At 47.7% G+C, this 11,761-nt stretch overlaps 8 protein-coding genes across 8 annotated transcripts; 4 read left to right on the forward strand and 4 right to left on the reverse strand.

Annotated features, from left to right (window-relative positions):
* Positions 1-751: 751 nt before the first annotated feature.
* Positions 752-969, reverse strand: An08g00230 (uncharacterized protein; the record flags this gene model as incomplete). The annotated part of the gene is made up of 2 exons (XM_059748772.1): positions 752-786; positions 870-969. 2 exons carry the CDS (start codon positions 967-969, stop codon positions 752-754), a joined length of 135 nt encoding a protein of 44 aa, XP_059603858.1.
* A 1,540-nt stretch (positions 970-2,509) lies between these two features.
* On the reverse strand, positions 2,510-2,806 carry An08g00240 (hypothetical protein; the record flags this gene model as incomplete). Its single annotated transcript, XM_059748775.1, has 1 exon — positions 2,510-2,806. One exon carries the CDS (start codon positions 2,804-2,806, stop codon positions 2,510-2,512), a length of 297 nt encoding a protein of 98 aa, XP_059603859.1.
* Positions 2,807-4,249: 1,443 nt separating this feature from the next.
* Positions 4,250-4,565, reverse strand: An08g00250 (hypothetical protein; the record flags this gene model as incomplete). The annotated part of the gene is made up of 2 exons (XM_059748776.1): positions 4,250-4,367; positions 4,411-4,565. The coding sequence occupies 2 exons, from the start codon at positions 4,563-4,565 to the stop codon at positions 4,250-4,252; spliced, it is 273 nt and encodes a 90-aa protein (XP_059603860.1).
* Positions 4,566-4,856: 291 nt separating this feature from the next.
* An08g00260 (hypothetical protein) lies at positions 4,857-5,901 on the reverse strand (the record flags this gene model as incomplete). The annotated part of the gene is made up of 4 exons (XM_059748777.1): positions 4,857-5,170; positions 5,237-5,296; positions 5,582-5,603; positions 5,656-5,901. The coding sequence occupies 4 exons, from the start codon at positions 5,899-5,901 to the stop codon at positions 4,857-4,859; spliced, it is 642 nt and encodes a 213-aa protein (XP_059603861.1).
* Positions 5,902-5,985: 84 nt separating this feature from the next.
* On the forward strand, positions 5,986-6,489 carry An08g00270 (uncharacterized protein; the record flags this gene model as incomplete). The annotated part of the gene is made up of 2 exons (XM_059748778.1): positions 5,986-6,050; positions 6,300-6,489. The coding sequence occupies 2 exons, from the start codon at positions 5,986-5,988 to the stop codon at positions 6,487-6,489; spliced, it is 255 nt and encodes an 84-aa protein (XP_059603862.1).
* A 463-nt stretch (positions 6,490-6,952) lies between these two features.
* On the forward strand, positions 6,953-7,861 carry An08g00280 (uncharacterized protein; the record flags this gene model as incomplete). Its single annotated transcript, XM_059748779.1, has 4 exons — positions 6,953-7,025; positions 7,086-7,126; positions 7,272-7,398; positions 7,461-7,861. The coding sequence occupies 4 exons, from the start codon at positions 6,953-6,955 to the stop codon at positions 7,859-7,861; spliced, it is 642 nt and encodes a 213-aa protein (XP_059603863.1).
* A 537-nt stretch (positions 7,862-8,398) lies between these two features.
* An08g00290 (uncharacterized protein) lies at positions 8,399-10,388 on the forward strand (the record flags this gene model as incomplete). The annotated part of the gene is made up of 6 exons (XM_059748780.1): positions 8,399-8,611; positions 8,702-9,106; positions 9,164-9,599; positions 9,653-9,932; positions 9,996-10,102; positions 10,168-10,388. The coding sequence occupies 6 exons, from the start codon at positions 8,399-8,401 to the stop codon at positions 10,386-10,388; spliced, it is 1,662 nt and encodes a 553-aa protein (XP_059603864.1).
* Positions 10,389-10,779: 391 nt separating this feature from the next.
* An08g00300 (uncharacterized protein) lies at positions 10,780-11,651 on the forward strand (the record flags this gene model as incomplete). Its single annotated transcript, XM_001392111.1, has 4 exons — positions 10,780-10,795; positions 10,860-10,970; positions 11,084-11,286; positions 11,379-11,651. The coding sequence occupies 4 exons, from the start codon at positions 10,780-10,782 to the stop codon at positions 11,649-11,651; spliced, it is 603 nt and encodes a 200-aa protein (XP_001392148.1).
* Between the last annotated feature and the right edge of the window lie 110 nt (positions 11,652-11,761).

The following is an 11,761-nucleotide window of genomic DNA, read 5'->3' on the forward strand; positions in this document are numbered from 1 at the left end:
GGCTCTTGCGGTGCCTTTCCTGTCTAACAGTATATTTCTCAGGGTCTTTCTGCTGGCAAATCTGTTTTGTCTGCACCCCATGCACTCGAGATGTCCGGGGTATGCCCATCATTCGTCCTGCGGAGATAGGTGGCTTATCCTTCAATGATTGACGTGGGCGCATAGCAGGCCTATGGGTAGTTACTGCCAGACAATATTATAAGCGGGTTCCATAGCACGTATGGTAGACAGATATTCATTGCTAGCTGAGATCGCGCGTAGTCTCTGGCTATGTTACCTATAGCGCCTGTGCCAGTACTACCGGTATTGTTAACAACCAGTAGCGAACACGTACACTAGGTACTCTTTACTTGTATGACCATTCACTTAGCCGCGGAGTATGCAACCACCCACAGGTGATACACAGGTACTACACCGAGCTAGCTGCTGTAGTTGGTAGCCGCTCAGAGCCTACTACTAGGACTTGTGTAGTTCGTAAGCGACTAATAGTCTTTAATCGAGGGGACCAAGAGGCACTTACGACACTACTAGCCAACACTAGGATGCTAGTAAGTACAATCCACCAAGGTACAGATTAACTTATACTGTTACCCGCTTACGCCTAGTGGTAGTTGTACTTGGTTACTACTAGTAAGTAACCGAAAAGGTCTTGAAATCAGATTGCGCCATTCACCCAGTGAAAAGGCCTGCGGAACCATGTCCGCGCGGGAGCCCGATTTGGATGCAACCAGGACAGCGGGGAGTTCTCGATTCATTTCGTTGTCTTGTTCAATTTACGGCCATTTTCTTTATTCTATTTTTATTTTTATTTATTTTATTTTTATTTTTTCTCAGTTGGCCGCTTTTCCCCTCACCCCGCCCCCACTTACCAGGGGTGGTATAGTGTATAACTGTAGTGTGGTACTTGACCGGGGGGGAAGAGGGGGCGGGCGCCAAGGGAAACCCAAAACCCGCCCCAGAGGAGGACATGGGCTGAATTCAGTGAAAGGGAGGAAGGGAAGAGTTTGAAGGGTCCGTCATAATTACTTACCAGTCAATAGTTAGTAAACAAATACCTGTTGTACAAGGATCTAAGTGTTTACCACCTTTCTATTTCCATCCTTTATTCCTTTTCATTTTCATTGTTCTTTTACCAGGTCTCGCTACGTAATATACCCATACTTTTCACTAAGTATAGAAAACTAGTACACTGCCTTACTACTACTACTGTACCTACTAGTTATACAAACGTTTTCTTTAGCAAACCATTGGCGCTCAGGTGCAGTAGTGAGGGTTTTCGTGCTTCTGGCCTCGTGCAGAACTACAGCGGATCTAAGGTGTAGCTGCATGGCTATCGTACGCGGGAGCCTCTTAGTGTCATGTTAACAAAGGTACGTAAACTACTAACTACCCTCCGGAAGAGTCCGTTTCCAGACAACAAATCTCTTTTTCCGCTTTCCGAGTCAGACTTGGTGGTGGTGGTGAAAGTGTAGACGTGCCTTGTTCTTATTTTTATTCCTTTACCTTCCCCCACCCTCTTTTTCTTCCTCCTCCTCCTTCACCCAAGAGTAAGTTTTTCACTGTACACTCAAAAGTAGCTTGGAAATGGCTACTCCGCTTCAAAATAAGTCCTATGTGTTTGGGCTGGTCCCTGGTGCAGCTCACTGTGTAGAACAGCACCAACGGCTGGTGGTTATGTACATGAGAAAACACGTCAGCCGAGGGACCTAGAAGTCCCCGTAGGGTAAGTGCGGGGCACGGACAGGAGAGGGTCCAGTTCAGTGATGATCTCTCCCTGAATTGTTTTGATGAAACAATTTATTTTAGAAAATGATGCCATAGCCTGTTCAATAAGCAGCAGATCGAAGAGTGGAAGAGGGGGAAAAGGGTAAAAAAAAAATAGAGAGTAAGACATGCTGACATGCTGAAATCGGAGCAGGCAGATAGTAACAAATTGAAAGGGAGGTAGTGATAAGACAAATGATAGATCTGTTCCATAAAAACCACAGAGATAGGAAAAAAATGGAATATGCAACATAAAAGGAAATCGAAATGCCATCGTTCGAATCTGGCAAATTTCAACAGTTCGGTCGTCTTTGACGGATACAGTCGAGACGGCTATACCCGAGCACTCGTCCGCTCGGGTATCGGACCAACCAGCTCGGACTTGGGGACCAGAATGCATGGTCAATCAATCAATCCTCGACAGATTACCTGGACATCAAAACTGTAACAGGCACTTCCCCGAAATCATGAGATTCGGAGGGCTCAAGATGCATATGTCCACGGCCATCGAGTCTCATTCCGTCGCCCTCCTGCCACCTCCCAGTTTCTTGTTTGTTTTGGCAGACGACGAGGTCGTTGACGGGAATTGCTGAGCGCCTGTTTCTGAGCGCAAGATTATCTACTTGATCCAACTGTCAAGCTTAATCATGGCTTGGCGCCCACAATTATTTTTTCTCTCTCGGAGCCTTGGGCCTGAAGGTGGTGTAGGCATAGGAACGGCTATTTGACGAGCGCGACACAGTCACTAAGTCTTGCTCCCGTTGGTGGCCGAGTCGTCTGCGCGATAATGATTCCAAAACTGCTCCACGGCTCTTTTACACTCAGGCTCCTTTTTATAGCGTATAATAAAGTAGTTGAACAAGGCGAATTCCTTTTGATTGAGCACGTATTCCGGCTCAGTTCGGATACGGTGCCATAGACCGTGGACGGAGCCTTCAAGTATAGCCATAGTATCAGCGTCAGGACCAGAATCAGACTCTCTGGCGCGGGCTAAGGCATTTTGCACTTCGGGAGAGGATGGAGGTTTCGCGGTTCCAGCCATCTGGGGCAATTGCAGTTGGAGTTTCGAGGCAGATATTCGGTTTTTATGGTTGGTTTGTTTGTCGGAGGGAGTGTAGAAAAACGAAGACAGAAGAATCCCGCGGGTACTGCAGAATGCTGGATTGCTTAGGGAGGACAAGCCGGATCAATGAATGAAGGAGAAAGGGGTAGAAATAGAATGATCCCTGAGCTTCTCATCAAAAAATTTTCTGGCGGACTGTCTTTGGCAAGCTCCGACCTTCCCCATTTAACATCGTCTAGGTGGAGTAGGGGGTTTGCTGGGTAATCGTGGATCGAGTCTCTAACAAGGGAGAATAATACTAACGATTCAATCATAGTAAGGATAACCAAATAGACTAATACATTTAGAGTAATTCTATGAACATGGAATATTATATTAATGTTGTTAAATGAATGGACGTGCTGGCGCCGGGGGAACATCCATGTTTGAATGTGTTTCCAGTTTTACCTTTAATACTACAAAGTCTCTCTTTCTCTTTTCTCTTTTTTTCCCTTATTTTTTTTATTTTATTTATTCGTTCATTTTTATTTTCTCATCGATTTTTTTTTTCCCGTTTTCCGTTTTCCCTTTTCTTTTTCATTTTCATTTTCATTTTTATTTTCTTCTTTCTTTTCTTCCCTTTTTCTTTTTTCCTCCTTTCCTTTTTTTTTTTTTTTTTTTTTTCTTTTTTTACCTTTTTCTTTCTTCCCCCCCATCGATATTTTAAATTTTAGATTTCCTTCTCAGTTTTCTTATTTTAGTTTTATTCTGCTATCTTTTTTCCCTTCCTTTTCTCATTTATTTCCCCTGTCTTATCTCTTTTGGGTCATTCCTTTCCTTACTACTTACTGTGTACGTACTAAGCCTTCTGGTCTTCCATTATCTACTTTTATTATCTTTTTCTGATTTGTCCTCCGTTCATCCTCCCATGCCCATTATACCGCTTCTCTCTCCTTCCCTTCATCTTTCCAATCATTGGATAGGCTCTACATGGATTGCGTCTGTTATGCAAGAGTGCCATTCTGAAAAGTGATTAGTACTGATCGACTTGTGCCCGTTTCAGCCTATCGGATTCTGTCAGATTTGATCGATCTGATCTTGGTTTGAGCCCTCGTGCCTTGTGGAAGAGCCGGATAATAAGGAACCGAAAAACGAAAATAAAAATTGGAAAAGAGAAGTATCTTATTGCGCAACGATATCGGTTGCTGTACTTAGTCCCGGACATTGTCTGGAGCACGTCGAGCCGTGTTGTATGTATAGATACCTCTGGGAAGGCAAGAGAGCAGCGGTGGTGGGGATTCTAATTCTCTCGGTCACCCTTTTTCCGCCTGTCCCTTCTTCTCTCCTCGCGTTCACCCTCTTTAATTTCCCTCCCATTTGCTCTGATTTGTATGGCCATGTGGCAGGTGGGGTTTCGTACGGGCTCACCCGCTGTAGCAGCTTCTAGTATTGAGCCCTTGGCGTAACGGTTTTCCTCGCGATGGGAAAAGTGTCAGATTCGGGCTCCACGGTAGGGTAAAACTGGTAGGGTTGTGAACCTGGCCGAAACGAGCGGCTGCCACTGGTTGGTTGTCACTAGTCGAGATTAGGAACTGGTTACGTACGGATCGGTGGTAGTCGTCCGGTAACTACGGGTAATCCGTCTAGGAACAGCCGGCGCTTGCACAAATCCAGCAACTGAGGGTATTTCTGTTCCGTGGATGGACTGGGTCTCGTTACGGAGTAGAATGGGGTCGAAAGTATCTGACTTTGGAGCCATCTTGTCTGAGGTCTACGTGGTTAGGAAGGGCAAAAAAGAAAAAATGTAAATTAAAAATACGTTGGGAAAAAACTTAAAATTCTCCCAAGCTCGGTTCGTCCGATTTCGTTTATATGTTGTCCAGTAAGAGAATTTTCGAGGTCATGTGTAAGTACTAACTGGCATTTCGGGGATATTAACCAACTTGACCAATCGAATGCAACTACGAAGTAAGGTAGTAGATCGAAACGAGGAAATAAAACATTTTTCTTTCTTTTCTTATCTATCTTTCTTTTTCATATCCTTTATATCTTATAATTTCTTTATTTTCTTTATATAATGACCATTACTAGTATTATTTTTTTCCCTCCGACACCCATGGGTGATGATTGATAATGGGTGTGAATGTGGATTCGGGAGTTTCGGACTGCTTCCACAAACCTCAACAGAGTTCAAACTCTCCGTCAAGTGTGCTCCGGGACATACGTACGACTCGCCCACAAGTCCGTACGGTCCGGTGCATGAGCTGGGTGGGTCCTGGGTGGTTCGCTCCAAGGCGAATCGGTCGGCGGCGGTATGGAGTATTAGGCTAGGAGGTGAAATGACTCGCATCTCTGAGAGGTTCGCTGTTGGGGAAATGAAAAAGTCAAACTTTCATTTTAGATGTACACAGCGTGTTTGGACGTATACACCGGCGAGAACGCTTCTTCCCTTCGACTCCTCTCGATCCCTTGAAGCGTGTCCTAATCTTCCTATTGGTAAGAAAATATGCATCAAAATTCCGTCAAGAACTACTAGTACTACTATTACTCCGTTGCAACTGCCCATGCAGGGAGGATACCGCGGCAGCAGCTCACCGTTTCGGCTAGTCACTTACAGTAGTCGTGCTAGTAGTACCTACTCGGCCCGTTGTATCGCTAAGACTACGTTGATATATAACCAGTTAACATAGGGAAGGCTGAGTGACGGACCCTCGTTTTTGTAAGATTACAACTATCCATGCATTGGAGCTATGATCGACTTGATCTATCTTTAACCAGTCCATCCATTTGTTTGCCCCTACTGGGAAAGCAAATCAACATGCCCTGGGTGTGTATGTGTGTGTCTGCACTTGATGCTGTGAGCCAACGTTTGTCCCACATTTCTCCCTGCATTCTGGCTTCATTTCGAATAGAAGCCATACGCCAGGATCACCATACTGACACGTTGACACTGTATCTCCTTCTCTGTCAGACCGATGTATGGCTGTTACAACCGGAAGCATGAAGCTCCTTGTCATTGCTGCATAAGCAAGCGCAGTATCCGATGTTATACACGGATATGAATGGTGTATTTCTCCCCTATCTGGGTCATCCATCATTCAAGACAGCCTCTATATCTCATACCCTGCCACTTGTCAAACCTGTCCCAGGTGTAGATTCAAGCCTGAAATTCTAAGCCTATGGGTAACCGCCAGCGTCAGGTCAAACAGTTTAAGACGAGAGTTGGCCTTCCTGTCCATTCTACGTTAGTTCAATCCGGTACCCGACTACATGCACGGAGTGTTCATACCAACAGTAAACCTGTGGTGACAACAAGGGCACTGCATCTCAACAACTCACCCCAGAGCTACGTTTGATTTCAACGGGCGACTTTCTCTAGGCTAGGTCAGCCAGCCAACCCCCTTGCCGCTGACGAAAGGATGCGCCTTGCGAGCGCCGAGACTGATTGACCAAGTCTGAGGATTACGCGCCAAAATTCAGGGATTATGAGTAGGGCCATCGGTGCATCGGCCCCCATGTTCCCTGCTGTGGGCTCATTGGAACACCCACTTAGTCTGTTGCGCCGTGTTGGAGTTCAGCGTGACACGCTAATACAGTATAAGTGGGATGCTCACCTACCAATCATTGCTGATCAAATATCTTTGGAGAGTGACAGGGCGACTTGGTCAGAGTTCGTTGAGTGAGGGCGCCTGAAAGGGCACGATTTCAACGTATCTCGTGCTAGAGTGGTAACGTGTAAGCAGTAGGCAGTAGGCCGTTATGTCTTGGATCTGAACCACCCGAAGCCCTGTGCAATTACAATATGAAACCTAGGAATGATGCCTCTAATAAACCAGCGCAGTGACTGGCTGCTTAGCTAGCTACTTAACCAGCAATGCTGACTCTTTGCCCATCTATACATAGCTAGCTACTTAGTATTGAATAGTCAAACCAGTAATGGTTAGAATCCGCTTAACTTAGTTAACTACGGATACAAACATGACTAATCCGCATCTAGTTCCCCGCGCTCTCTGGCAAAGAAATCTTTCCACACACATTTGTCGAATCGCCTGAGAATACTGAATCTTCCCTTGCCAGGCTTGCACTGTTATCACGTTGTTGCTAATATTGTCGTGCCGGTTCCTAAATAGAAGTTGCCGTGAGAAAATGGTTTACTATTACACGTCAAAGGTCGTTGACCCGTCGGCCTTCATCTATGTTGGGAAAGATAAATTTGAGAGTACGACGACCATGTTCTAATCCGAGAACATGCGCATAGTCTGACGATTTTCGTGGGCAGATGAGGACCTTATAAAACATGGGTTGGAGAAGGACGTCTGGTACCGTCACCCTTGCGCCATCGCCGACTACCTTTCGCAAGCAGCGTGCTGACGCTTTGCATCTGGGTGTTTACCTTGTAGGGTTTGTTCACCATCCTATTGTGCCAGAGCCGCAGGATCTAACCGGAGGTTGATGCTACATTCAGTTCCACGTCGATAACTTGTCCAGTGCCCACGTATATCTTCGCCTCCGGGAAGGTGAAACGTGGGACAACATCCCACAGCAGCTGCTGGAAGATTGTGCACAGCTTACCAAAGCGAATTCGATCGAAGGTTAGCAATGACGACTCAGCAACCGAAATCACCTACGAGAGGGGAACTAAGTCGCAGAGTAGGCAACAAGAAGGATAATATAACCGTGATCTACACGCCATGGTCGAATCTTTTAAAGGATGGATCTATGGCGACCGGCCAGGTCACTTTCCACAACCATAAAATGGTCCGCAAGGTCCTTGTCCGACAGCGGGAAAATCCAATTGTCAACCGATTGAACAAGACACGTATTGAAAAGTTTCCCGATCTCAAGGCGGAGAAGGATGAATATCTAAAGAAGAAGCAGAAAGAGGAGCGTAAGGTAAGAGAGGAGCAGCGATCGAGGGAAAAGCAGGAACGGAGAGAACGAGAACAGTTGAAGTGGCAGAAAGATCATGCCTATGATGACCTGATGAGCGAGGAGAATGTCCAGGCGAGCAACAATCAGGACCGAGATCCTGATTTCCTTGATGACTTTATGTGATAACAAGAGGGTGAGTGCAGATCGGTCATTAGAGGAACAAGCCGGATACTCGAATTTCCAAGGGGCAGTTGCTTCGAAGCTATGAAATCCCTCGCACCAATTTCATGACATATTGTCGGGGAGTCCCAAGGCACTTGCGACTCGTGCGATCAAGGGACATCCTGGGCATATCATCGGGCGTAGTAGTTGGGGTTAATATGCGGTGACCTCACTGAATGGAGGCCCCAACAATTGACTGGAAAGATTTATAAGTTTACATGTTAGAATATACAAGGGAATCCACGCGAGCAGCAGCTCGAAATGGCATGATATAGTTTGTAGTGGTTGAAGTTCTGCGGCCTATCCCGTAAGGCGTCGGGGAGGTGGTTCTGCGTACCTAAGCGAGAGCTGCGGACGGCGGAAGCAATCTCCCTGCGCTAGCGATGTTGACAGCTATGGCCCCTACCTCATAACGACACGCAAGCCCATCCGGCGCAGTGACCATCGCAGCAGCCCTAGAACGAAACGCCTTTTCCCTAGGAAGTCGGAAGACGAAAAATGCCCGAAGGTCCGTTCTTGATCGCGCCTCCCTACGTTTCTCCTAATTTCCGACGTTCATTCGTGCTCACGGTTGACCGTTGTCCAGCAGGCGCAAAACAGAAGAACAAGAAGAAGAACAAGGGGGCCGCTAAGCCCAAGGAAATAGATGAACGCCCAGAAAGTAGTCCTAATAAGGAAGCACACGAGACGTCGGAGGCCATGCAACACACTGTAAGGGCTCCCGCATAGACATGGTTTTGAAGGCCTGCGGGCACTAAATTTGGATCATGAGCTGTGCAGGGTGATATAAACACAGAGAAGAATGTCGAAAACCCAGATGATGAAGTTGCCAGAAATGAGAATGGAATTGAATCAACTATCGGCTCGACAAAGGAGGCTACGGGGGACCCGGAATCTTCCGTCGCTCACGATACGACTAGGCCCTTGGAGAACGCGGATAAGTCCGCTGCTTCTGATATTCAGCAATCGAACGAACGGCTCGATGCCCTTGTGAGGGATCGTGATACGCTGCGCGCAGAGGTGACCGATATGCGGAAATCGTTGGAGGAAATACAAACCAAACACCATGCAGACATGGAAGCTCTGCAAGAGAAACTAGATGACGCCGAGAGCAAGAAGGAGCATGCGGAAACGCAGTTCCAGAAACTCCTGGAAAGGGTGAATACCATAAAGTCCCAGCTTGGTGAGCGACTCCGGGAAGACGCTGTATGTTCTACCGCCTCAAGTCGAACCCCTTTCCACTCTTCACTAAACCTCGGATAGGAAGAAATTGCGCATGCGAGATCGAGAATCGAAGAACTTGAAGAGCAGAATTCGAACTTACAGGAGGAAACCCAGCACAAGTCTACTGAATTAGAGCAACTATCGCAAGCGAACAGCGAGATGTCGAAGGAGCTTTCGACATTGCGGGACCGCACAAGTCTATCGCAACAAAACTGGCTGAAGGAGAAAGAGGAATTGCTTGAACAGGAGAATTACCTACAATCGGAGTTTGAGCAGGCTAAGGAGGCCATGCATAACTGGGAAGTGCTGGCAATGGAGGAGCGTTCAGTCAGAGAAAGCTTGGGGGAGAAAGTCGTAGATCTCGAGGAACAGCTTGCTACCGTCAAGGATGCTTACGAGAAGACTGCTGCGGAACGCGATTCCCATTTGGCTACTGTGGATGGGCTGCAGCGTGCGCTACAAGAGATCCAAACAGGTGAGAGCATGTTAGTGTGCCAACAACAACTGCATATGCTTACGAATCAATAGCACGAAAAAAGGAACTCCGTGAGCTTGTAGAAACATCCGATGCTCAACTGGAGGAACTGAAGCAGGCGCTTCAAGGCGCAGAGGAGAAAGCCTCAAAGGCCGACAAGGCTCTCCAGGATGCCCAAACAGAGCTTGAGCGTGTCCGGCCGTTTGAAAAAGAGGTCAAGGAAAAGAACCTCTTGATTGGGAAGCTCCGTCATGAAGCAGTAACACTGAACGACCACCTGACAAAGGCCCTGCGGTTTCTCAAGAAAGGCAAGCCAGAAGACAATGTTGACCGGTATGTCAGACTTTTGCAAATGAGCCCAGTCCTTCCGAGAACACTACTTACAAGCTACTATAGGCATATTGTCACAAACCACTTGTTGCATTTCCTTGCTCTCGACCGATCAGATCCCAAAAAGTTCCAGATCCTGCAGCTTATTGCCGCACTCTTAGGCTGGTCTGATGGTGAGCGAACCACTCAGCGCCTCATATAGTGCCACATAGGTAGTAATGCTGACAATTCACAATAGAGCAACGTGAGCAGGCAGGTCTGGCGCGTCCAGGGGCGTCTAGCACCTCTAGCAAACTGAGGGTGCCGAGCACTCCCGTCCACCGCACGCCGAGCAGCCAGACTCTGGCAACGGAATTTCTGGATAATGGAAACTCCAACAAAGAGTCGCTAGCGGAGCTGTGGTCCAATTTCTTGGAGCAGGAGTCGCAGAGTGCCGAGCATCTACCACCAAAGCCGTGAATTAGACACTGTGGTTGCTGTCAGTACTGCTCGAATTCGACCGATCCCGAGTAGAATCCGGGCCGGTGCGCTTGTTATTTCTATAGGTTGTATGATAAGCAGGCTCTTATCATAATATGTATTCGCCATCACCTTGTACTCTGTTGCTTACTCCCTAGCTCTTATTTCTTTACCTAAAACGGCCGGCGCTCCCCCACCGCCTCTGGTTCTGCCGTGACAGTGCCACCCCAAAAGTAACGGCAAAGCAGATGCGGTGAAAGTCCGACATCCCACCTCCGGCTTCACATACATATACAACTAATATATGCATTTTTGCCTGTTGAGGCCCCGTGTCCTTTCCTATCCGAAGATTATTCGTACACCTTCAGCAACTCGTCCCTCAGTGTTGACAATGGCTACCAGTGCTGGTGCGTCTTTTCGTATCAGGATAGGCCGACTCAATCAATATCCTGACCATAACTCCCCTTTTAGTGCACAAGTTCCGTCCGGTGGTGGTGTCTGGCCCCTCAGGTACAGGAAAATCGACTCTGTTGAAGCGACTGTTCTCCGAGATTCCTGATCGCTTCGGGTTTTCCATCTCGCGTTCGTTCAACCCCCCCTGATCTTCCCACTTCCCGTGCCACTGGCTCCCCAGATGACCAGGCACCCCTCTAGCACGGACGCACTGAATCTGATCTGGTATTTCCCGACAATAGATACCACTCGTGCGCCTAGACCGGGTGAGCAGGATGGCCGCGAATACTACTTTACGACAAAGGAGGACTTCTTGGATCTTGTGAGCAAGAACGGCTTCATCGAGCATGCACAATTTGGCGGAAACCACTACGGTACCAGCGTGCAAGCCGTTAAGAACATTGCGGAGCAGGGCCGGATCTGTATCCTTGATATTGAGATGGAGGTAAGCATCCGTTTATTCCTGCCGGCAAAAGTAATGCCGCGATGTTAGTGTAGGCGTTCAGAGAAGATGCTGATGGCACTTTCCTGGAATAGGGAGTGAAGCAGGTGAAGCGTACCGACCTTAACGCTCGTTTCCTGTTCCTGGCGCCCCCCTCGGTGGAGGAGCTGGAGAAGAGATTGCGCGGGAGAGGCACGGAGACTGAGGAGAGCTTGACCAAGCGTCTCACACAGGCCAAGAACGAGCTCGAATACGCTAAGCAGCCGGGGGCTCACGACAAAACTGTTGTAAATGACGACTTGGAGAAGGCGTATACGGAGTTGAGGGATTGGATCGTTGACGGTGGCAACTTTGGTGCGTCGCAATAGGCGGCTGCAGACGGTCTGGTGCTGCAGTGGCCATTGCGCGTTTTGATTAGTATAAAGCTTTAGACCATGTGATTCCCATAGATTTCACTGTGCGAAGAACAGTTATGATT

Source organism: Aspergillus niger (assembly GCF_000002855.4).
Source record: "Aspergillus niger supercontig An08".
Taxonomy (NCBI): domain Eukaryota; kingdom Fungi; phylum Ascomycota; class Eurotiomycetes; order Eurotiales; family Aspergillaceae; genus Aspergillus; species Aspergillus niger.